Genomic DNA, 23,929 nt, shown 5'->3' on the forward strand with positions numbered 1-23,929 from the left:
GTGAAAATGCAGCTGCATTAAACGGTTTAGAGCGGCGAAGGTCACACAAGGCTCTCCGCTGACCTCCCGGACTTCAATACTATAACTTCATCACCTCACAAAACCGTGGAGCCACAGTAGACCTTACGCATTTTATCGGGCTGAGAACTGCCCCCCCCCCCCCACCCCGGATTTCTAAGTGATTCAGGCGAGGGTGTAAACTGAGAGGGGTCAGCTCGGAGGCCTTCCGCCGACGCCGGCCCGCTGCACCTGTCTGACTGCCCTAAAGGAGCAGGGCCTGGGGCCATGGGGGGGGGGGGGGGGGCAGGACGGAAAGGTAAGCAAGAGAAGCCCGGCGGAGGTTGAGGGGTCTCTCTCACCGCCCAACAAATCTACAAATAACTTTTATTAGGTTTAAGTGGAATTAGTGGAGATATTAGTCGTCAGCGTGTTCGCGGATATATAGACGTAGACTTTCTGACATGGGGAGACGGAAGAGGGTGGGGTGTTAATAACAGGAGCCTTGTGCGCGCACACACACACACACACACAGGAGCATGTCCATGTGCAAACTGATATGGATGGAAGAAATATCACAAATAAAAAGGCCGCCTGCTGCCGCGTTGTGTTCATTGCTCTTTAAAATACGCAAGAACCGAATTTACTCCAAGTGAAGTAAGAAAATGTAAACTTTATTGCAACTTTGTCATTCTAAGTTCTCTGATTTACAGATGAGAAAAAAAACACTTGTAATGGCACAGTCATCGTAATATGTACATTGCGGATACTGCAATAATCCAGACATGCGTGTAGTCCGGATTTAAGAGCGGCATATGAAGGAGCGTGATTCGCTCAGTCTGTGGAGGGAAGGAATAACACATCGAAGCTTTTTTTCCTGCAACTTGTAAGTGAACATAAGAACAGCATGAATTCAAAGCATTTGACCAGGATTTAGAAAAGCTCCTCGCGTGAAGGGCTCGGTTGTGAAATCACAGTTTTTCTATTGTACATTCAGTTTTGGGAGAGATTAAGACGTAGATGTGTTTACAACATACCGTGTTGCACTAAGACATTTGGTGATTTGATAAGCTTCAGTGTACCTGAGTGTTCAAGTTGATACAGTGAACGTGTTGGATCAATATTACACAGTTTAGTGGTAAAGCATTCACTACGGTTTCAGGATCTGCATCATCACTGCTGGCCAGTTGAGATTAATCTGGTGAAGAGCAAATCCATAAAGAAAAGCCAACTATTTAACTACATAGAGCAAGGCATCATGGTGCAAAAGGAGTTTTTAATTTACTCTTAAATTAAAGCAGTTATCTAATTTACAGTTAGCTTAAAGCATGAATAAAATAATATTTTCCATAAGTAATCCTACTGGAGGCATCACGGTGGCGTGGTGGTTAGCACTGTTGCCTCACAGCAAGAAGGTCCTGGGTTCAACTCTGCCCAGTGGCCTTTCTGTGTGGAGTCTGCATGTTCTCCCCGTGTCTGCGTGGGTTCTCTCCGGGTTCTCCGGCTTCCTCCCACAGTCCAAAGACATGCTCTGGGGATCAGGTTAATTGGGGACTTTAAATTGCCCGTAGGTGTATGAATGTGAGTGTGAATGGTTGTATGTCTCTGTGTAGCCCTGCGATTGGCTGGCGACCAATCCAAGGTGTACCCCGTCTCTCCCCCGAAGTTGGCTGGGATAGACTCCAGCCCCCCCCCCGCGACCCTGCGTGCAGGATAAGCGGTTTGACGATGGATGGATGGAATCCTACTGGAGGCCAGCGATAGATGCAAATGTGACTACATATCAAGGTTAATGTGAAGTAGACACTACAGCCCTGTGTCCTTTTATTCAATGATTAATTTCTATGATGAATAGAAACTCTTGGTTGACAGCATAAAACCTGGAAAATAGTCCATCTCTTACCCCCTTCTAGTTGCTATTGTTTTTTTTATATGCATTAAAGAAAGGAGATACAAGCTTTTAATTATTGAGTATGATTTTGTTAGCTCTGCTCCCTGCGCTTAACGTCTACCGATGTGACTCTGCAGGAAAGCAAACAAGTGAGTTTCTCTGTGTGTCAAACTATGCATCAAAGGTCTCATTTTGATCCATGGCGTTGTCTACAAGGCTTTCTTCAGAACTTAATTTAGACCATATTAACTCATCATCAGACAGACTTGGTAAAAAAAAAAAAAAAAGAAAAAAGAAAAGTGCAGCCCATTAAAAAAAGCCCTTCGTACAGCAGGTTAATAAAATCATAGCATCTAATCTAAATTCAAATATAACCAGAGTACCAATTACATTGGATCATCTGGCCTACAGTACTAAAGGACACTGAATTTTCCAACAAACATATGATAAATTAAGCTAAACTCTTCAAAGAATAAGTGCTCGGGGGGATAGTTTGTTGTGTCTGATGACGGTAGAGCAGTGAAAAATCCACACGAGGTACATTCATTAAACATCAGTTCAAGTAAAAGCCTCTCTGATGAGTGAGAAACGAGCGCACGGCGCCCCGCGGGGGGGTTCCATACGGAGCTCTCTGTGTGATTTGGTCTCCTTGAGGGATTCGTTGTAAGCAACGGGAAGCTTGCTTTGTTCCTCCTTATCAAGAGAGCCAGCAGCGGTCCAAAGTGTAAAGACTGTAGAAATGCAGTATGTAAACGCAGAGATTTCTCCAGAACTTACATACAAAGTCCAGAAACAAATCAGCCTAGAGGTAAAAACTGATCTTTTTTTAAAAAAAGGAAGAAAGACATGTTGACAGAAAGAATAAAATCAAGAAGAAGAAGAAATCATTTTGAACTGTAAAGTGCAAGTATAAAAAAAACATCTCTCTACATATCATCTCAAGCCTTGAGACAGGGTCAATGGTCTTTAGTGGAAAAGTGCAATTTGACAACAGCACGACAGCAAAAACGAAATAAAAGAGAGCTGAAAACCGTGACGGGACGAGTCGGGGCGACCGGCGGATCAGTCACGTGACTCAGCTTCTCCGTAAGAAAACAGCCACCTCCTCCAAGGGCACGGGGTAGTCATGAAGGAACGTCCCCCCATCGAACACCTGAGCGTTCTGGCTGTCCTGCCACTGGAAGCCCCCGTCGGGTAAATAAATATCCCTCTGCACTGCCCCCTTCTCCACCACGGGCGCCACCAGGACCTGGAAACACACACAGACACATTGGCTCGGTTAAAAAAACAGACTCAAATTTCAGGGAGATTGTCGTGCATTATCGAGACGGAACGCCATGGAGTCACCTCGTCTCCGATGAGGAACTGGTCGTCGATGGTGAAGGTCACGGGATCACTGGGACTGAGCCACCACATGGGCCGGTATATGGGGCTTCTCGTCGCCCGCCACTCCTCCGCGTACTTTTCTATCAGCGGGACCACGTCGCTCTGGTGCTTCGCTATGTAGGCCCGCGTCAGGTTCAACACCTGCGGGTCACGGACGGAGAGATGAGCCGTGGCATCGCCGGGGGATTACAGGGAAAGTGCTTTTGGGGGTTTGATCGTGCATTTTCATTATTGGCGTGTGTATTAAAGTGTTTCCATGTGCAAAGTAAGCCGAGGAAGAAATCCCTTGAGGATCATTGTCGTGCCACGTTGCGGGACCTTGTTTTCACCCGGAACCACTTTTGTTTTGTCTTGTTCTGTTCAGTCCGACGTCTTTCTAAGAAATCTAGAGGAGCAAACAGAAAAACCTAACACGTCGTTCCCAAACTAAGCAATCAGGATTCAAGAAGAGCAATGTTGACAATGCGGTGTGCTGAAGCCACATGTGCCATCTCCGGCCCCCACAGACATGCAGACAGAACGTAGAACCAGCTCACTGTTTTGACTTGTTTTTTTACACTGTCCCGGCCTTTCTCCTTGTCTCTGTCTGTCCAAACTACTTCGGCGTTCCTGGAAGGGTCACATCCTCTCTGGTGTCCCATGACAAAAACCAAACCTGACCGCAATCTACTGCGTTAGAAAAATGTCTTTCACTGAGTTGGGATTGAGAACATTTGTTCCAGCGCTGAGGTTTAAGTGGATCTTTCTCTAATTGAGAGGTTGTTGTTGCATGTGTGTGGGTTTGAGGTTTGCGTTGCTATTTGGCTCCACTGCGTTTGCCGCTGTGACCTGATGGTGACCAAAGTATTACCCATTCTGTAAAATAGAGGAGCGTCAAATTTAACTTACACCAATAAAACTAACTGAAAAAGACTCATTCATCATTTTCAATGAGGCGATCTAGTTTCCCCTAAAATCTCTTCTCAGTCTCACTTAATCCGAGTTCATAAATTGAAGCATTGCTGCTGTCACACGTCTTGATTTCCAAAAGGCCTATTTTTATCTCCGTCACGCAAGTCACACGAGTCACAACCGATATATTTTGCGGCCCAGCTCCGTCTCCCGGTGGAAATGAAGCAGTCCATCATTCCCAATCCTCGTCACACATGTCAATTACTCATGGAAATCTTAATTGCCACAATAAAAATATTTTTCCAAGACTCAAGACTTCCTCAATTTCATTATCATTCCGGCTCTTGAGAGTGAGAGCGGGCCATGAATCTGGATGAGAGACCGTAATTGAGAACAGATGGACTCTTAACCACAGGTGAAGTTGGGAGGGAGCCAGGCGGTCCGCTCCTATACCGGATAGAGGGGGGAGGGGCGAGGGGGGAGCGGGAGGGAGAAGTAGCCCAAACCTCCTTGATGTTCGGGAACCTGAGCCATGTGAAGTCGCCCGTATCTGTCACAAGACACTTCTGAGATAGTAGGCTGTATTTTCTTGCCGTGCGCGTTCCCCATCTCAAGCTGCGAGGGGACAGGTTTTAGTCCGGCCTCTCCTGCTGCCCGGTCGGGGGTTTTTGATAGACCAGGTCTCAGCGGCCCACATGCTCCTCTGCAAACACACCGGTGGGAACTTCCCCCCCCCCGCGCTCATCCTCAAAACTGAGATGAGGCCGCCGGGTCAATGAACTCTCCCTCTCTCGCCTCTTTTTCGTAAGCAATCTTAACCACTCTGCTCACACATAACTTCACCTGATCTCTTGCGAGAGGTCGAAACCTTTTTTTATTTCGTCTGGAAAAGAATGTTCCTCTTCTTTTTTGTTGCTATCGCTATCATATCTAAAGTGGATGAGGCGGCGCCTCAACATGGGGGGCTACGGTGTTGGAGTGGCTGAATGAGGGGCTCTGGTTTTTCCAATTCGAGTGACGTACCCAGTCCTCGTTGTAGATCCAGGGAGGCGTGTGGAAGCTGATAACAGGGAGAAAAGCAGCGATCTCCAGCCAACGAATGAACAACTCCTCGTCTGTCAAGAGGTTTCCAGACAGAGAGCCACCTGAGGGGGGAGGGAGAGGCAGAGAAAATTGTTGAATTGGCAGTTTCAAAATACCTAAGAGGGAAATATGAGGTTGGTGATTAAAGAGATACGTAAAGTTCCAATTTGTCTTTTAACTGAAGACTGGACGACCCACACAGAGGGAAGCCTGTAAGCCGTAACTGAGATTACAACAGACATCACGCTGAATGACTGGTTTCTGAGTCTCACTGCTTGAGAACTACCGTTTAACCCTCTACCAACATCTACCGATGGATCGGGCACATGAGCATACAAATAACAGTTCAGTTTTCCTAAAAAGGACTTACGGCAATGTACTATTAGAGGTGTGGAAGGTGACCCATAGGCTGTGGTATTACCTACTGCATCAGGAATGAGGAAGTTGTATCCCAGCAGAGTGTGGTGCAGCAGGGAGGGAATGATGCCCTTCAGGCCCATCGGGCTCCAGTCGGACTGCATGGGGGTCATCCTCACAAACAGGGGCTTGTGGTTTGACCTGAAACACAAAACAGCGCCATAAAATAAATGGCAGTTGGCCTTGGTTAAAAGAACAACGCAATGAGACGCTTCGGGGCATTACCGCGTCCCCGCCGTCACGATGGTGGAGTCTCCCATCCGTGTGGCCAGGTCGGCCAGCAGGCCGATGTAGTCGTCGCCCCCGAGAGTCTGCGGCGGACGCAGCACTTGTTCCTCAAACAGATTCCCTTCGCCCCCCTCCAGCATGACGTACTCCATCCCCAAATGGGCCTGCAGGGCTCCCACCCTGTCCAGGAACCAGCTCACCGCTCCCGGGTTGGTGACGTTCAGCTTGACGCAGAACCTTCCTCGCCAGCGGCTCATCACGGGGATCTCGAGCACAGAATTAGAATCCATTTTACACAACTGTGACGGTCTCTGTCAATTTTTGTGGACATGTGAAATATGTTTTCTGCGTCCGGACCGATGACAATGCAGAGGAAGTGGACTTTATTGCGTTGGAAAGTTCCACTCAGGTGTCTCACCAGGTGTCCGTGAGGCGCCGAGGGGAGACTGAGCCAGTAGGCCTCCGTGCCGTCCACGAGGGAGGCGTGGAACTGTGTGGTGTCCACGCCCAGGAACGGGGACAGGGTGATGGAAATGTTGAGAAGCTTGACAAGTGGGAGGTCCCTGGTCAGTCTCTTGGTCATCCCCCTTTTCCTGCTTTTAAGGTAGTCGTGGTCCTGCGGGGAGACGGAGACACACTGTGATTTCTGCGTTATCAGCGTCACTTAACATTCAATCAATAATTGTTTACATTCCCACTAAACAATTATAATCTAATTTTGCCCACTAAATACGATAGTTGAACTGTTTTGGAGTTGGAAGGAGAAATATCTTTATATATAGAGCACACAATTTTGACCTATTGGTCTCCCCAAGCGGACACACTGTTTTGTAATCCGTATGACCTCTGTCATAGAACACTTTGACGTATATTTTGATCCGTTGTCAAACAGAGATGTGGAACATGAGCATGGCGCTAAACCTTTTAACAACACAAGGATTGACCCCGGGAGGATAACCAGCTGTGGGAAGAAAGGGTAGATTAGCACATATTATGTAACGTCTTGGGACTTTCTTCTTTCTGATGTTGAATTTTTCTTTTGGTTCTCTTCTGAATTAGAAACTGGGTTTGCAAAAAGCTGCATTATCTACTATCTTGGTAATAACTTATTAATAAACCCAATTTTCCACTGCATGGAATTTTGAACTAATATGGAAACTCTGCAAACATTTTTTTTTTCAGTCTGACTCATAATTTATGAACACTTGTAAAACTGGAGTGAAAGAGACGCCTATTTTATTTTTTACAGAGGATCATTGTTGCAGGTCACACCTCAAACTTCACCGACCGCTACAAGTCCCGTAAGTTCTGTGCAGCACTGTTCGTTTTGGTTGATTATATGTTACTTTAATGTGAGCAAACTGGGTGACAAAAAAAACAACAAAACCAATATCTTTGATGTGCCATAAAACGTGTGATTGTGCGTGAGGGAAACTCTTGTTCACCAAATGTCACCCATTACCTGGAATGTGTTATTCCTCCCAGTTCCACTTCGTTCTACGCCTCTCAGACCTTCTCAACGAGTAATGGGAACATACCCTAAGCGTAATAATCTCAGCCTCTTGGATGAATGTATTGTGAGAAAGTCCTCAACCTCCTCGTCTCCTCCATCTGGATCACGTACTCAAGTTAGTCTTGGCCGACGTCCTGTCGAATCTCAACACAGGCAACTCTTTGCCATCCCGCGGCTACCAAACTCGGTCCGGTCCGGAGAGTCTCTGTTTGTCCTCGCTCAGATATATTTTGTTTGTAATGGAACATCCCCGGCTATTGACTTAGATCCATTAGTGGTTCCTGGTCTTGTTTCCAGGCAGTTCCCAACAACCTTTAAGGATTGAATGAACCGACAACACCAACTATTTTATTATTCCAAGATATGGTCCGATCATGAGGTTTGCAATACCTGAAACTTATTACAAGGTGTATCACCTTTACATGGTCTTAAGGCATAATCCCAAAAAGTGGGCTGCAGATAGCGTGGTCTGCTGCACTCGCGGAAACACATTTCAAAGTGAAGGCATGAATCCTCTTTTCTACTTTGTGACATTTCTACGGAGCTGTCGGCCCTCGTTTGCTCGCTGCCTGTCTCCAAAGCTCTGGGAGCCCGTTTTCATAAAAACTCTTTCATCTTCACCTTTGACAGGTTTTGAGCCACTGAACGATAAACCCTCGTGAGCCTCGCGGGCCGGATGGTTGAGGAGAAGGATTACAGGAATCTGTTGCTGCACGAGGGGACGAGCAAAAGAACACCGCCACCAGCTTTTGTGTTGTACGTGCTGTTATAGACGATCCTGTGTACATCTACATTTAAAGGAGCAAAGCCAAGGAAATAGTGGTCTTTAAAGTGTCGGATAATTAGATAATTAAGACTCAGAAGAAGCCAATTTTTCGTTAAAACACACCATTGAAATTAGGCACAGCAAACAGGACATTGTTTTAGGGGGATTAGATTAATTTAGATTTGTCTCCAAATTGTTGCTTTTTAAAGATCACGCGCTAGGATGATCTTTGTGTTATCAGCTGTCATCTTCACTCTGCTCCTATTTAACATGAGACTATAAACTCTTGTCTTGCCTACAGAGCACGTTTGCCTTTTGATAAATTCCCCAGTCTGCTAAAGAGTTGGAGGCTGGCGTCACAGAGGCGGTACTGTGAGGCACAGTGATGAGCACGTACCATGTCGGAGAGGAGGGTGGTGGAATGTTCACTGAGGCTGATGACTCCCTCCCCGAGCTGGTGTCTCCTCAGACGATTAGAGAAGGTCCTCAGCTCCCTCTCTACCTTCGGCCCCGAATCCACGTACGCCAGCAGCTTCCAGAACGGCAGCCTGCGGCCCACATAGAGGGATCATACAAAACCTGCAGCCTCTCTCGGGATCCTGGATCAATTATAATTCATGACTACCAAAAATAAACACAGTTGGTCCCACGCCTGCACCGCTGTTTGACTTATTGCCATTAGGACAAAACAGACATTCCCCATTCTGACAAGGAAAATCTCGGCTAACGTGGATGTAAGTTGAACTGACCACAGCACGTCCAGGTTGGGCAGCTCCCTGCCGTGGTGGGAGAATTGTTGCGCTGCTTCCTGGTGAGCAGCTTTCACATTGCGGGCCACGCACACGGTGTACTGCAGGGGAAGACGCTCCAAGCTGGGCAGCGACTGCAGGCAGAACTGCTGTCTGCTGTCCATCCCCAGCTGCAGGGGGACATCAGGGGACACGAACACGGCAACGCCTGTGCGGTGGGAATGCAGACGAGGAGAGGGAACAGGATTTATGCCACAGGCGAATCGGATGCCTTAATGTGTCGCTTTGAACGCTTATCAAGGGAGCCTTGATGTAAAGCAATCAAAAAGCGGTGTAAGCCCGAGGCGGCCCGTTGCGGATTCCTCTCTTGTGTGGCACAGCGCTTGAGTAATAGTGAGGCCGTGGCGCGTGTGGACGGATGGAGTGTGTCCCGAGGTAGAGTGTGGGCCGTGTCAGCGGATATTGCTGCGTTCAGATGTGAGAAAAACACTCCGTAGAATGAGATGTGGCAGTATGGGGTTAGATGAGTTTACACCGGGACGGTCGGCAACTTTTAGGCGGGATACATATCCAAAGTCACATTGAAGACACAGGTTTTTCCCTCAGGGTTTCACTCGCGAGCGCATCTGTCATTCAACCTTTTAGTGTGGAAACCAGCATTTTCTCTCCCACGCTATACGCATATGCCGCCTTCCGTGTGAGATTATAAGATAATGCAAAGCAGATAATTGTGTCTGCAGATGTAGCTGCCCTGTAAGGAGTGCTCTGTCCCTCTCAGGTTACCCCTACGCACTGTCCTCACCATTTCTCACCCGCCGCGACTCCCCCCCCACCCCCCCGCCCCGGCCTCCCTATCAGCTTTAACCTCCTTCCTCTCCTCTCCGCCCTGCAGCGCTCTGGCTCCGTCCCGTCTTGGGTCAGCAGGGGCCGACCAGAGCCTCCGACCCAAACCCTGACCGCCCCCCCTCCTCCCCCCCGGGGGTCTACCTGGCTCTCTTCGCAATCCGCTCCAACGAGGCTGGGATTTGGGAGCCGATCAATGAACAGATTAGTGTGCAAGACCCTTTTTCCAAAAGCAGACAGGCCGTCTGACAACTGGGCCCAAGAGCCTTGGCTCACTTCAGCCCCCCTTCTCCAGTTTCAATGGGCTTACTGTTTTCCTGCAGGAAGGGGGACCAGGAACAGGCAGCCCCCCCACCCCAACCCCCCCACGTACCGGTCCATAATCAGATTAATAGTTTCAGAGATCAGTATTAAAGTGGTGCAAAAAGCCTGGGGAAGAGCCTTCAACCACAGGGTCTTATCACGTGTTTGCAACGGATAATGTCAAAGAGATACTGGTAACTCCTCAGCTGCCCCTCTCGAGGTATTAGGTCACCTCCCAACTGCTTGTTATAGATTCATAATGGCAGATAAATGTAGATTTTTTTTCTTCTGAAAACACTGTTACATATATTCAAACCGCAGGGGATAAAAACGGCTATTTTTAGTAAAGCAAAGGTGCCGTGAATCTGTGCATGTCAGTAATGCACTCATGGAGTGGAGTAGAAAATGGGCCAGTGGGGAAAATGTTATAGCTTTATGGAAGGATGGAAGTGGAATGCAGGCAGTGGAAATAGAGGCGATCAGAGTACACCAGACACCGCGCAGCCTCGTGGAGTGATGTGCAGATACAGCAGGCTGCAAACAGCGCGCTTCACCAAAGCCCACGCAGGGTGGAAAGCGTTAAAGTTGTCGTTTTGAATTTTTATGGGAAGTGACAGTGCAGGGTCTCAAGGAAATGGGACAACGTGGTTAAAACAGCTCTTAACTTTCATTCTCTTTGACTAAACATGCCGATTAGAATGGTAAATACACTAAATCACATGATGCATGAACCATAAAGAAGGAGGAATCAATAAGTGTTATTTAAAGAAAGCCACGCAGGTTTGAAGCCTAGAGTTACAGCCAAGGTGGGGTGTACCGGAGTTAAATGGGCAGCAAGAGGAAGGACCCTATTTTTAGAACAATTCCTTAAACACTCCAAGCTTTTTTCCACTCTCTCTCAAGCAAAATTATAAGCCTGTCCAACCGTAGCCAATCGCCTTCAAAGCAGCAGATACGCAAAGGTTAAAAAAAAGAAAAAAAGAGTGACCGTTTATAGAGCAGATTTGACACACACATGCCTTAGTTTTAGTCGAACAAACACACAAATCAAGCAACTTTGGGGCACCTCTTCAAACGTGTACGCGCATTCTCACACACACACACACACACACACACACACACACACACACACACACACACACACACACACACACACACAGACGTCTTTTAACGGGAAACTGTAGACTTCCAAGAAAAAACAGAGCAGGGCTTATTGGACCATAAAGGTTCGGCACTTCCTCTGGCTCGGGCTGAGCTGCCCGTTTGGAGGTGGCAGCTGCGGTGACCCCGTGCACCTTCTGATGGGTCGTGGGGGTTTTAATGTGGCGTCTACAGGCCCTCGGAGGGCGGCTTGTGCGGGTGGGAAACATTGCCTCCTCTCTCCCTGCTGCTGTTGTCCAGATGGGCTACACTCTTTTACCTGTCATATTTATACTGTTATTTATGACACCTGTGCACAGTACTAGACTGGGCTAATAAAAAGTATAGTCGTATATAAGTAATAGTAACTATGTGTGTGTGTGCAAGTGTGTGTGTGTTCGGGCATGCATTCCTTTAACAATGGAAACTTAGTTTCTGTGCCCAACCTCAAGAAATTGATGGCCACAAAACTGGGATCTTGCCGTCGTCGTAAATTTCCAATTCCACTTATTGAAAAAATAATGAAACACTAAAGAGACTTTCTCTATCATCAATCAGTTTGAGTGTGTGTTTCAAGTATGAGACGCTGTGCTCTGCACAAATATAGGAGATAGAAATGTAAATATGAATCCGAAAGAATATTTCACTGGTAAGTACTCTCATAAAATATCAAGGTCTGTCTTTTTCAGTTGGAGTACGCATACTGTTTGGGTTTTCAGATAACTTATAACATTACAATTACAATAATTTAGTCTTTATTTGAATTAAAGAAATGCTTATTGCAAGAGTATTTGTAAAATACAAAGGAAACGAAGCTGACTGATGGCTGTGAACGAGCGGATACATAATAACTAATTACCTCAGTTGACAGACGCTCCGTTTAAAAAGGCCTCTCTGCTGTCTCTTGCTTGTCCTCGATGGAAAGTATTCGGTATTAAGACTGTGGAAAACCTCGCGGAATGATTTTCATACATGCAACAGGTCTCTCTTACAGGAGATGACAGCTTGCTTTTAACAAAGCTTAAATTGGCTAAGTGAGTCATTGTTAAAGTGTTTCACCTCCTGCTCGTCCTGAAAGATTTAAGGTTTCGGGGCAGCTGCCGAGGGACCTTCTGGTGACCTGTTGTGTAACATGTGGGCAGCTTGTTTTTCTTCGACGTGCAAGCTCAAATGAGAAGGAAATACATGACCATAAAAAAAAACTACAGAAGGAGACAACAAACTTAGACTTTTCGGTTATTATTTGGTACTGAACCTTTCAGAAGTAATATAAGTCAATTATATTGCAGGAGAGAGTTGGTATTTAGTCCACCAGCCCCCATTGTTATGTATATAACAGAAATGCAAGGTCCACTTAACTTACCCCCAAAAATATAAAGTAACTGCCAAAATGATTGCTTTTTTATAATATTTTTCCTGGGGACATGTTGTACTCTGCTGCTTAACAGTGGCATTTTTCTGTGGTTATCCTGTTTCCTTCATGATTGCTCACCAGCGCGGACCAGTAGTGGAAAGTCGTTTTCACTTTTTGCTGATGATGAGAGGGAAGTTTAGAAAAAATTATGCTAAAATGATCGATGGGGAGAAAAGATTAATAAAGAGAGCCAGAGGTAATCCAGAGGTAATGTATATCCACAGCCGCATATGTACTTGGCGTGTGGGGACGAGGTGGTCTAATGTCTTACGGAGATGCTGTCAAGTATGGCAGAAATTGTATTTGGTTCTAAACTCACTTCATGAATCCCACGATGGAAAAAGCAGATATGAAGGGTCAGTGGATAAATGACTTAATTGAATCAACAGCCAAGTGATTCAATTAAGTCAGCCAACATCTCGTGCATTATAGCAGCCTGCTGTGAAAACAAATAGTAGCTCTCAAAGCCCGTATTGGTAAGGATGAGTTGGGGAACTTTATCTATATCTGCATGCGAAGGAGGCCAGTTGATTATGAATAACGCTCATATTGAAATCATTCTAAATGGATTCAAATATAAAAATATATTTAGGGTTAAAAAAAGCACAAAAAATAGTTATTTGCTAATATTTTAAAAGGATAATCAATAATTGATCATTTGTGTATTTGTGCGTTTGTAGGTGTGTGCATGACAGAATAGAAATAAAATGTATAAATTTATATTTATAAATTTTAAATTTCCATACTTCCATAGATGGACACATCAGTTACTCTAATGGAAATGTATCAGGTTAAGCTGATTACTGTTCTGATTTTTGACCAAGTGACCAGCACTGATTATTTTCCAAAGTACAACTACGTATGTACGTACCTTGAGAACACTGTATCCTTAACATCTAGTTGAGTACATGTAAGTTTAAGCCGCCAAATCTTTCGGACAATCTATTGCCCTGTAATATTTTTAATGCAGGAAGTAGCTTCACTGATATCTAATCTGTTCTCAGTATCCCAGTTGTTTTTGTATGGATAAAGACAGGTGGGGCTATGACAGATTCCTCCAGTTGGCAACACTCTCAAATGTCACTGTTCTGCACAGCTGCATGTATCGTCTCCCCTTGACGCTGCGCTTTACTTCACCACCCCTTCTTTAACGTGTTACTTTTTTTAAATGATGTTTTTATCACTATTAGAGTTCACTATGTATTCATTCTGTAGCTCTGTGGCTCTGTGTTTCAGTCCGTTTCTTTGGCTCTTTCTCCGCTCCCTTAAGTCTCCTTAAGTCAGCCTACAACATTCATAATGTGCTCCTATTCCTAACTAGTCAGTGGAGACAGGTCCCACGCACACACACACCCACACACAGTATTCAGCTGGGGTACGCGGCTGTTAATATTACATTAAAGCTGCAGTTTGTTACCCACACTGCAGTTTTCAGTAGAAAAGGGCGACGTCATTAAGACTTTTGGCTGAAACGCAGATTCGTCAGCCCGCTGATTCTATATACATTTCACCAAAATGAAGATATTTGGTGACTCTTTGAGTGCTGCATGCCTTTCAAAAATATGTTTTGAGCAAAACAAACATACCATAGTTATTTTTTCATCCATAGGAAAGCACACTCGCAACTAATTTAGAAATGGGTAGATACAATGTTAATAATTGTTTTGCATACAAACAGTATGGAAAGACCAGTTGCTGTATTTTCTGTAGAATTTTACTAAAAAGGACAACAATGCGATTACAATATGGTGATTAAAAAAAGATTTGCATTAGTTGTTATTGTTGTGTTTCTGTGCTGAAAGTGATATTTATGTTCTGCATTCAATTACATTTGGTTGTTTACAAAATATTCAGAATATTTCACCGCCAAAACCAGGAACAAATCAAGCTTTCACACTGTTGCACAGACCAACAGTTTCCCATAATGACCTCATTTACTATCCACAAATAGCGATGGATTGTTCGTCACCCCCAAAACGCTGCTGTAATTGTTTCCTGTCCCACAACAATAACAGTGATCGTTTGTCAAATATTGCAGTTCAAATAGAGACGCAGTAAGTAACAAGGAAAGAAGAGGATGGCGATTGCAGCTGGTGCAGTCAAATATACGTATGACTACGGGGAGGAAAGGTACGGGTGTCCTAACCAATCCAACATGCACAGCAGCAAAGATGCATGTGGCCATTTAGCAGAAGCGCTCGCTGCTTTTGAAGGATTTCATCCTGACGAGTTCTCTGCCTGCAACACAGTTCCCTCAGATTCTGATGGTTGAACCCTTTCTTAACGGGGACAAAATATTCTTGACACATTAAGCTAAATCTGAAGCGTAATCCACATTGTGCGGTCGCTTTGATGCTGCACGCATGAGAGAAGAAGTTCAAATTACTTTTTTTTTTATCAATAATAATTTCCACTTATCCCAGAAATAGCAAAGCAGCAATAAAACATCTCCAGTTGTGAAAAACAATCCTCATGAGGCACATTATGTAAATCTAGGAGGCAAAGAAAAAACATCCTTGAACTTTGAAGCAAGATATCATGTTAAATAAACCTTTGATGATCCAACGTGCATCGCGGTCATTGCTAAGCATCCGTTTTTGGCCCTGGGTTCAGTGTGTGTCTGTGAGTGGTTACTTGGCAACGTTCAAACAGTTGTTCTCATTGGGATCTGTGCTTTTTTTCTTCTCTTTGGGCAAAGCGAGAAAAAAATGGTACCAGGGTCCTGCTAATCACTGCCCTTCTCTCACAAGGAAGGGGATTTAAGTCATGTGACTCTTGTTTAAGCCTCCCACAGCGTTATGTAACATGGCAAAAAGTGTATGGGTGTATTGTGCATGTGTGCATTTGTTTCTCCCAGTATGTGAATGAATGCGTGCGCGAGACGCGCTGCAACAATCAGCGATTGGTGTCACCTCGTTGGCTGACGTCTCACCTCTTCGCCCTAATCTAGACGCTGTTTAGCAATTGTAGCTACACACTGCACACAGACTTCTCCTCCTCACTGCAGCGATAAGGAAGTACATTTTGCAACGTGCATGTATGTGAAACAAGATCTGAATCTTGTGACAAATGTAGCTATGCATTCATATGAGAAAAAGAAGAAGCTCAGTAAGCAAACTCTGCACAAACACAACTTAAGAGCAGTTGCAATAACCGTTCACGTTTGCGAGTGGCCTTCCCTCCCCCTTCACGCCCCATTTGCCACCAGGATAAAATAACTCCAAAATAGCCCGATGAGTTCCGAGAGTGAGCCGAGCCATCATCCAACCTGCCCTTTTAATAGAAACAAAAGGCAATTACCTCGGCATCCCTACAAGTTAATTTAAGACGCTGAAGGTGGTTTGCTTGGCTTTGTAGTCTAATCTCTAAATGAATCAACTGAAGATGCCACAGAGAGTGTTGTGTTACCTCCTATCTTTTCTAAGGGGGATGTTGGTTCTGGAGGCAGTCTAACCATTTATTTCTCAGCTCAAACACAAACAAACAAGTGCACGAGGTGGAGGTGGCAAGAAAACTCTACAGGGCTTCCCTGATGCCCTGGGATTCACGCCACTCATCGCATCGCCCCGCCACCCACGATGTGCGGTCGGATTTCCCTTGTGCCCTTGTGCTGACCCTGCACCGAGTGTGGAGCGACAGCTGACAATGGGCCGTTGGACGTGTTTGGAAAAAAAGGTCTTTCTGACTGGAACGAGACGAGGTGCTGCTAATGAGACAGCCTCCACTTAAGCGACGCAAGCGATTGCTCCATCGGCGACCTCTCACCCGAGGAGCCCAGGAAGTAGCGTTCCAGGGCAGAGCCGAAGCCGGAGGGGTTGTCCTTAAGGTCGCTCACGGTGAAGGGCTGCGTGGTGGCGTTTTGATCGTTGATCGGCCACGTCTGGCCCCGGACGCCGGCCCCGCCGTACCAAGACACGTTGGTCATGGAGAAGCAGTCCTGGAGGGATGCAGAAGAACAGAAGGGAAGAGAGCGTGAAGACACACAAGAGGCCGAGAGGAGATTTAAAATCACAGCAACCGAACAGATCAAAAGTTATTAATTATAGGCTAAGTATTAATTTGATATGAAATCATCTTAAATGCTTTAAGCAGACTGGATCGTTAGTGTAAATTCAGTCCCTATAGGACGATTCGTGTTACCAGGGTCTGCAATTTAGGATAAATAAATATGACAATTTTTGAAAGTTTTAGCTTTCGTGCAGAAATCAGTGAAGGGCACGCGAAATGCACGCAAGACCGTCTCAGAGGGCATCGCACGCAGAAGGGATTGGATGGCAGGAATGTTTATCGAAAGAAAAGCTTGTACTTCCTCACCGCGTCTTTACGCGTGTGGGGGGGGGGGGGGGAATGCACAAAGCGGCAGCTCATTTATTTCACAATCAGCGATTCTGGGCTCTGGTAAGGAGCTTCCAAACAGGTCACCTGAGAGGCACTGGGCGGGATTTGGGTAATTGGAAAAAAAAAATTGTAATTGTAATTGTAGTTTTCCTGTGAGCAGTCGCCCCACATGACAGGGAGTTATGGCGAGGAATGTTCCAGTGGGGACAGATTACCCCCCCCCCCCCAAACCACCCGATAGTTAACTTATATGGCGTTTGATAATTAAGCTGGAGGGGTACAGTAAGTACTGTGTATGAAAAAAGCATAACAACTGCGACGGAGCAGATTCAACACAAATGTCCGCCGTGTGCAGCTCAGAGGGGGAAAGGATGAGGGAATCACGGTCTACGGCTGCATGTCAGCTCAGATGAATCACTCAAGCGCCATGGGTGTCTATAGTTTCAGATCATTTAACGGGATGTGGTAGACGTGGTAGTTTCTTCAAATGCTATTTCGACAAATCCAGCAGAGTGGAACTAGCTTTATATAATTGCAGGCTATTTTGGTTATTTTAATCAAATGAGACAATATTTGCATTATATTGGAATAAACACAATCCGGTCTAGACAGTGGGGTTTGCAGAGGCATACTTACATGTCATATACGATCACATGACAATGGATACTGAGTAAACAGCAAATTGAGGCTTAAAGTTCAAAGTGCAAATTTTGCACTCAATGTTCTGCGTACAAGTGGCATTTAGTTAAGATGCCATTTTTCACGCAGATGTTAGGATTTCGTGCGTTTCGTGCGTCTGAGAGAGAAGCCCTACCTTCAGCTCCACATGGCAGTGCACCGGCGTCCAAGTCATACTGTAACACTCCGTCTCCGTCTCCTCATCCACCTCCAGCGAGATTTTCACCTCGGCCACCGAGTCCCACGTATAGCAGAACTCCGTTTTATTCAACCAGCACAGATTCCTCACGAAGGAAACCTCGATTTCGGGGTTCCCCACATTTCCGACGTCTATTTCCACAAAGGTCTTGTCCTCCGTCAGGGTCTGTATGACAAGCGAGCGGGTTCTTCTCTCCCAGATCAATCCGCTAAATGTCCCTCTGAGGATCCAGTTCTTGTTGGGCTGGTCCACCACCTGCCAATATATGATCCCGATGGTCATGACAAAGAAGATGGCCACCCCGAGACAGGCAATAGCTCCTTTCCAGGTCTCGTTCATCTCCTTCAGCCCCGTGTCCCATGTTACCTCTGGGATGGGGCTAGGGTTCCTATTTCGAGCGTGGGGCATGTTGTCTTTGAGATCAGCAAAGAATCAAATACAAAAAAATGCTGCAGAAATCTCTGTGCGTAAAAAATATCTGTTCCTTCATCATGTCATGGTCTTTTCTGGTGAGGGGTAAAACAGTCGTTACACTGCCGGCACTGTAGTTGTTGCTGCGCAATTGTGCCTGTAACGGTGACTTGTCATGTGAGGAGAGCTTTTAGAAGAAGGAAAAAAAAATCCAAGAGATGAAATAAAACAGTATGAATAAATAAGTGACTTACCACATACTTGTGCTGATTTAAAAGAGTTGCATTAGTGAATTGCATTGGCTGCAGTGAGCGCGTGAGCAGCCCGAAGCCGGGTTTGGCAGCAATGCCCTACGAATAGCTCCTAAGACGCGGTCTTGCTTGCCCAGCACTTTCTGACGTAATGCCGGGTGTTTTCTTCAGAGGAAAGGTAGAGAGAGGGAAATAGGGGATCGGGTGGGTTCGTCTGAGTCTCGGAACTGCCGGCCGGGGCGAGGAGGCCACGCACAGCCTGAAAGGGAGGGATCCCCATGCGTGCTTGCAAACTCTCCGTGCGCTCTCCGTGCGTAAAGACTGCGGGAACTTGGCATCCGGTGGTTTGGAAGACGGGCAGAGCGTCATTTGCCGTGCCCTATCTAAATTCGATCATATGGTTTTAATGGCAAGTTTGGCAGTGGGACGTTCTTGCCACGTGTGTTCTGATTCATTCGCTGAATCTCGGGGTTTATTAGTCGAGCTGGTCAAGACGTTTCCAGTGTTTAATAATTAGTTTTGGGTGGAAGGATTTGGCTTTCATAAGGGGACTTGGTTGCATGTCGAGGTTAAAATGGCTTTGAGACAGTTTGTGTTGACAGTTCTGCTCAGTTTACAAAGTGTGATGAACCACCTCTTCTAGCAATATTTTATGCTCTTTCTGTGCCCATAAGTATTATAGCTGTCATTTAAAATAGCTTTTATTCCAGTTGCCTCTTAAATTAAAAACAATGTACATTGTTTTAATCCAACAAAGAGTATGTCATTCAAAAAGATTTGTGAGAATAAATATGTAATGCAGCATTACCAAAATGTGTGATTTGGCAATGTGTATTTATGTACAGCATTAAATAGCATAAATTTGCATCTCATCATGTTGCAAATGACACAGTCAAAAATTTGAAGCACTAGTTAAGCTCTAAACTATTAAAGTATTAAAAACATGTACCAGCCGTGCAATGCATGTGTGGATTCAAGGAAGGACTCTACATCAATGTGTATATCAAAAGGCTGGTGAGTAAGGTCTAATGTGCAATAGACATTTGCGGGAAGGAATGTTGTATATGCGTGCCTCAGGGCCAGCAGGGGCATGTGTGATTGGTCGAAGGTGGAAGACATTTGCATTTGGATTGTCAACATCCATTGTGACACGAGTTATATCAACAGCATAATATGGACGTAACTGTGTGCACATTCTGTTGACTCATTTGAATCCAGTTTCTCTATCCGTTTATTTCCACATTGTTCTTACGGGAAAACATGTTCATGACTCTATTGGTATCCAACAACAAGTTTATCAGACCCCAAAAATAAGACAAGTGCAATCATGGCTTCAACAATGTTGTTATGTTTGTAGGTTAAGGTCTCTTCCGCGGAGCTGTGCACAAGATATCCCAGTGCAGAGTGTCGGCTGACATTCCTTGAAGATCAGTTGCCCCCATCCTCGTTTATGCATGTCAGCCCCCCCAATGCAAATGCATCACATAACTCTGGCAGTGGCAGGGACACTGGATAAGGCTGTGGGACCCTGTGAGCGCCCTCTACCTAATCGTCCCATTCCGAATGCACTCGATTTGAAAATCATTTAGGACTTTGAGGGTGATTTAGCAATAAACTTTCAGGAATGTATGAGACTAATTCTTGCACCCGCTCGCTCAGGGAGTATGAACATGGCACGTGAGAAAAAATGAGGAATCTGACTACCTCTGACCACTCATCTAGTGTCAATGTCAACGGGCACGGGTTTAATTGAGTTTAATTGGGTGTGGGTCAGAGCGGCTAATGGTTTATGTTTTGGTGTATCAGGTGGACTTCTTCATTTAGCCAAGGAAGGGCTCCAAATTGGCGCTCTGCACTGAGCATTGTTGTGGAAGTGCGTGCCCACCCTCCGGTACCCCCACCACCCCGAGGTAAAAACGGCTGAGCCGTCACCTTGATGAAAGCAGTTGAGAGGCAACAGCGGAATTTTTAATACCTAGCATCGTTATTGGAAAAGCAGACAGTGACAGCCGAAAGGACAAATTACAAAATTCAACAGATTAACTAGATTCATTCACACATATTTTTGTTTCCAAAATTCATGCCAATCCATCCAATTGTAATCGAACTATTCAGGTCCGGAACAAAGTGGTGGACCGATGGCTAACGTGTCATTATAGATCGAACCTATTCAGTGAACTTTGATAGATAACGCGCCTGAAGCCATGTGAATCTTTTATGAAACATCTGCTACAGATCATCATTGAGGGATGAATGGTTTCATGAAAAAACTCCAGCCAAATATGATAATTGGCTCCCCCGACACAGCTCTATTCCTCATCCCCGACTGCCGTTTATGACAATCACAACATTTTGTAGCCCAAACATCCTGCCTGAAACCCGCCTGTGACCAAATCACATGTCAACAGACTGCTGTTGATTTGTGATTTGGATTCTCACTAATGTTATAATATTCCTGTGTCTGCTCTTCTCATCCACTATACTTCGTAGGTCTATACAACAGGTGGAGGTCCTGCTGTTACTGTTGCACACTTTGGAATGGGTGTCTTTGTACATTTAAACTTAGTTATCACAATCTTGGCTAAGCAACTATTCAGGGAAATGATTCAGGGGTCAATACGGTCCGTTCCTAATAGAAGGATGAACTTTAATAGTCCCTTTATATGCAAAACTATTCACTTTAACTGGTAATCTCTTCTATCTTCATGTCTGGATCTTGACTGGATCAACTGACTGTTTCTTTCCTTTTTTTCTTCTCTCGGATATTCAATACTGACAACTTCTCCACCGGCTGCAGAGAGACGCTGGGAGAAAGTTTCCATGTGGCCCCAGCACCCACTCTTGGCGGGACAATTCTGCTGTAGACCAAACTGTTTCCGTCTATCAACCTCTGCTGTTCAAACCCTCCCTCCTCCTCCATTACTTTCTCCCTTTTTGTGATGTGACACAAACAGCCACTTTCCACTGCCCCAGACCTGAACCTTCCTTTCAGTTCACTCCCTCTCTCCCACACACACACCAGCGTGTGCTTTAAGCCACACTTAATTGGAAGAATAGTGTGGCCATTGATGGGTGTCTGATATTAAATTCATAATTGATTGCTGATGGAGCCACTAACTAATGCAACCAATTGGCACCTGGCATGGGCCACACCTTTAGCCCATCAGCCAGATCAGAAGGGGCATAAATGGAGAGGGTTAAGAAGGGCTTGAAAAACAATTTACAACCTCACTAATCAGGTCTGCATTATTTTGGAAACCAGTGAAATTAGATTTAGATATTTAGTTAACTATTATTTTTCCATCAAAGAGCCCAACCGTGGGCTTTAAAAAAACGGAAAACTGGAGTTTCGGCTGAAGGTTCCACTTTTTTGTGTTGCCACCTCCAGTCCACCGGGCCTGGGCTGCACCGGCTTGAATCTTGCACTGAGTGCAGCTGTCACGGTGTGGTTTATTTCCTGCCTTATTTTGTAGTTTCTGCTTCTTGTCTCCCTGGGTAACTTCACTTCCTGCCTTGTCCTGTCATCCCCTGTGATTGTCTGATTGTTTCCACCTGTGTCCAATCACCTGCACCTCCCTAGTGTATTTAAGCTGTGTGTGTCTCTTGTCACTTGTTGCGTCATTGTCTATTGTCCTGGATGTTCCAAGTTCCTGCCTGCCTTTTTGCCCGTTGGCCTTTTTGCTTTTGAACATTTGGACTATTAAGTCTTCTTTTGTTGCTTGAAGTCTGCGTGTGAGTCCTGCCTTCCCCGTACCCCCTGACAGCAGCTACTGATGCTGCACCCACAGCAGTTGCAAAGCCCATGGGAAAGAATAAAAAGGACATGGAATTCAAACATATCCCTAATTGATGTACCCATTTCTAAACAATCCATGTATAATGTAGGAATAAAAGTGTGTTTTGTCTTTTGCAAAGGCATTTACTAATGTATGGATGTTTTAAATCATGTCTTCACAACCAAGACACATTTATGTACATAGTCACAACGGGATTAACCAACTACATATAATAAATACGCTGTGGGCCCCTTTGGAACCGTAGGGTTTCCCAACTTTGTTTACATAAAGAAAAAAATTAGGTGAGAGTGTCGATGAAATGAAAAATTAAATAAGTGACTCTACTTAAATAAGTAGAGTCAAACAATATGACTTTGTTTTGCGACTGGAACAGTTGCCCTTTATTGTCCATTAAAAATTCATTTGAATGCACAGCTTCATCTTCCAGCCTCAATTTTTAAACTAAAATGTAACGTAATATTAAATTAGCATGGGCTGACATTTTTCCACACCTACTCAGGTGCATTATGCACTGTCAAAACTTTTTAGAGAAAGTGAAGGGATATTCCTGGCTTGTCCATGAAAGATGTACTACTCTTAAGTCATGCATACATGGCACTATTACTGGAACAGCTTGATCATTATGGGTGGTACTATATAACAAATCATTAATTTGAAAGTTAATTGAATTCAATAAAACAAAAACAACAAAAACAAAACAACATTTTTTTAATTTTTTACATAAGGTGCAGTGTCAATTACACCATTAGCTTTTGAAAACCACCTCTGCCTCAACATCAGGGAGCTGATGGCAGTGAACATTTATTTTCTGGCACTGTGATAAATAGCTGATCCAACTGGTAAACATGACAGCAACTGCATTATGATCAAACGACTGCCCTCCAGCACCGTCCAAGCACACTTACACACACACTCAATGGCATCTTAACTGATGGAAACTTCCCCTTCTGGCACAGTGTGGTCTGTCAGTGTGGTCCATTTCCTGCCAGGTCTGAACCAGCTGAGCCAGGGATTTATGTTCCACTCAGGGGGCCTTCACTAACTCCTTTCCTTTCCTATCACTGCATGCAAGTCATAGTGGCTGTGTGGTCAGATGGCGACGCAAAGGGAGTGAATGAGAGATGGGATTAGGTCTCCCTCTGCTGCTGCCTCATCATATGTGCCCTAAGAAAAGGGCAAAAAGAAATGACATTCCCAAATAGGAGTCCATTCTTAAAAAGGGTACAAACTCTGCTGTTATCCAATGAGGAGATTAAAGGAGTTGGTCAATATAGGAAACATTCCTTTTATTTTATTCTTGCATGTGATACAATGAAACATTCTTTGATATTGTCTGTGTTTGCACATGTAAAAACATGTTCTTGTGTATGTCAAATAACTTGTAACTAAATTGTGCGAAAAAGTGCGACAACATGTGAACAAATTAATAGATTTTGGGAAGCATTCAGCAAATTGACTTGTCAGCATTGACAGGTGTGTCTTTAATAACAAATCATCTTCTCCCATTATTGTAACTGTTTACTCTGTGTGGTATTAATACCCGCATGGCACTCTGAATTCGTAATACGAAGCCGCAGGCCATTCTGGCAGGCATCCGTTCTGCAGACTTGAAGTTTACTTCAAGGGCACGGTGC

General features: G+C 45.0%; 1 protein-coding gene across 1 annotated transcript; it reads right to left on the reverse strand.

Moving 5' to 3' along the window:
* Nucleotides 1–650: 650 nt before the first annotated feature.
* LOC120809373 (SITS-binding protein) lies at nt 651–18,814 on the reverse strand. The gene is made up of 10 exons (XM_040163112.2): nt 17,774–18,814; nt 16,387–16,558; nt 8,922–9,129; nt 8,570–8,720; nt 6,312–6,509; nt 5,891–6,159; nt 5,670–5,806; nt 5,189–5,310; nt 3,236–3,415; nt 651–3,137 (listed from the first exon to the last, which is right to left on the reverse strand). The coding sequence occupies exons 1-10, from the start codon at nt 18,242–18,244 to the stop codon at nt 2,964–2,966; spliced, it is 2,082 nt and encodes a 693-aa protein (XP_040019046.2). The 5' UTR covers nt 18,245–18,814; the 3' UTR covers nt 651–2,963.
* Nucleotides 18,815–23,929: the final 5,115 nt, after the last annotated feature.

This window comes from Gasterosteus aculeatus, chromosome X (assembly GCF_964276395.1).
Source record: "Gasterosteus aculeatus chromosome X, fGasAcu3.hap1.1, whole genome shotgun sequence".
Taxonomy (NCBI): Eukaryota; Metazoa; Chordata; class Actinopteri; order Perciformes; family Gasterosteidae; genus Gasterosteus; species Gasterosteus aculeatus.

What these genes read in the sequence shown, in the direction of transcription:
- LOC120809373 (XM_040163112.2), bottom strand. Translation starts at nt 18,244, where the DNA reads ATGCCCCACGCTCGAAATAGGAACCCTAGCCCCATCCCAGAGGTAACA. An exon ending in CCCAACCTGGACGTGCTGTG is followed by an intron (nt 8,721 to 8,921) that starts GTCAGTTCAACT and finishes TGTGGGCCGCAG; the next exon opens with GCTGCCGTTCTGGAAGCTGC. An exon ending in CCACCCTCCTCTCCGACATG is followed by an intron (nt 6,510 to 8,569) that starts GTACGTGCTCAT and finishes GTCTCCCCGCAG; the next exon opens with GACCACGACTACCTTAAAAG.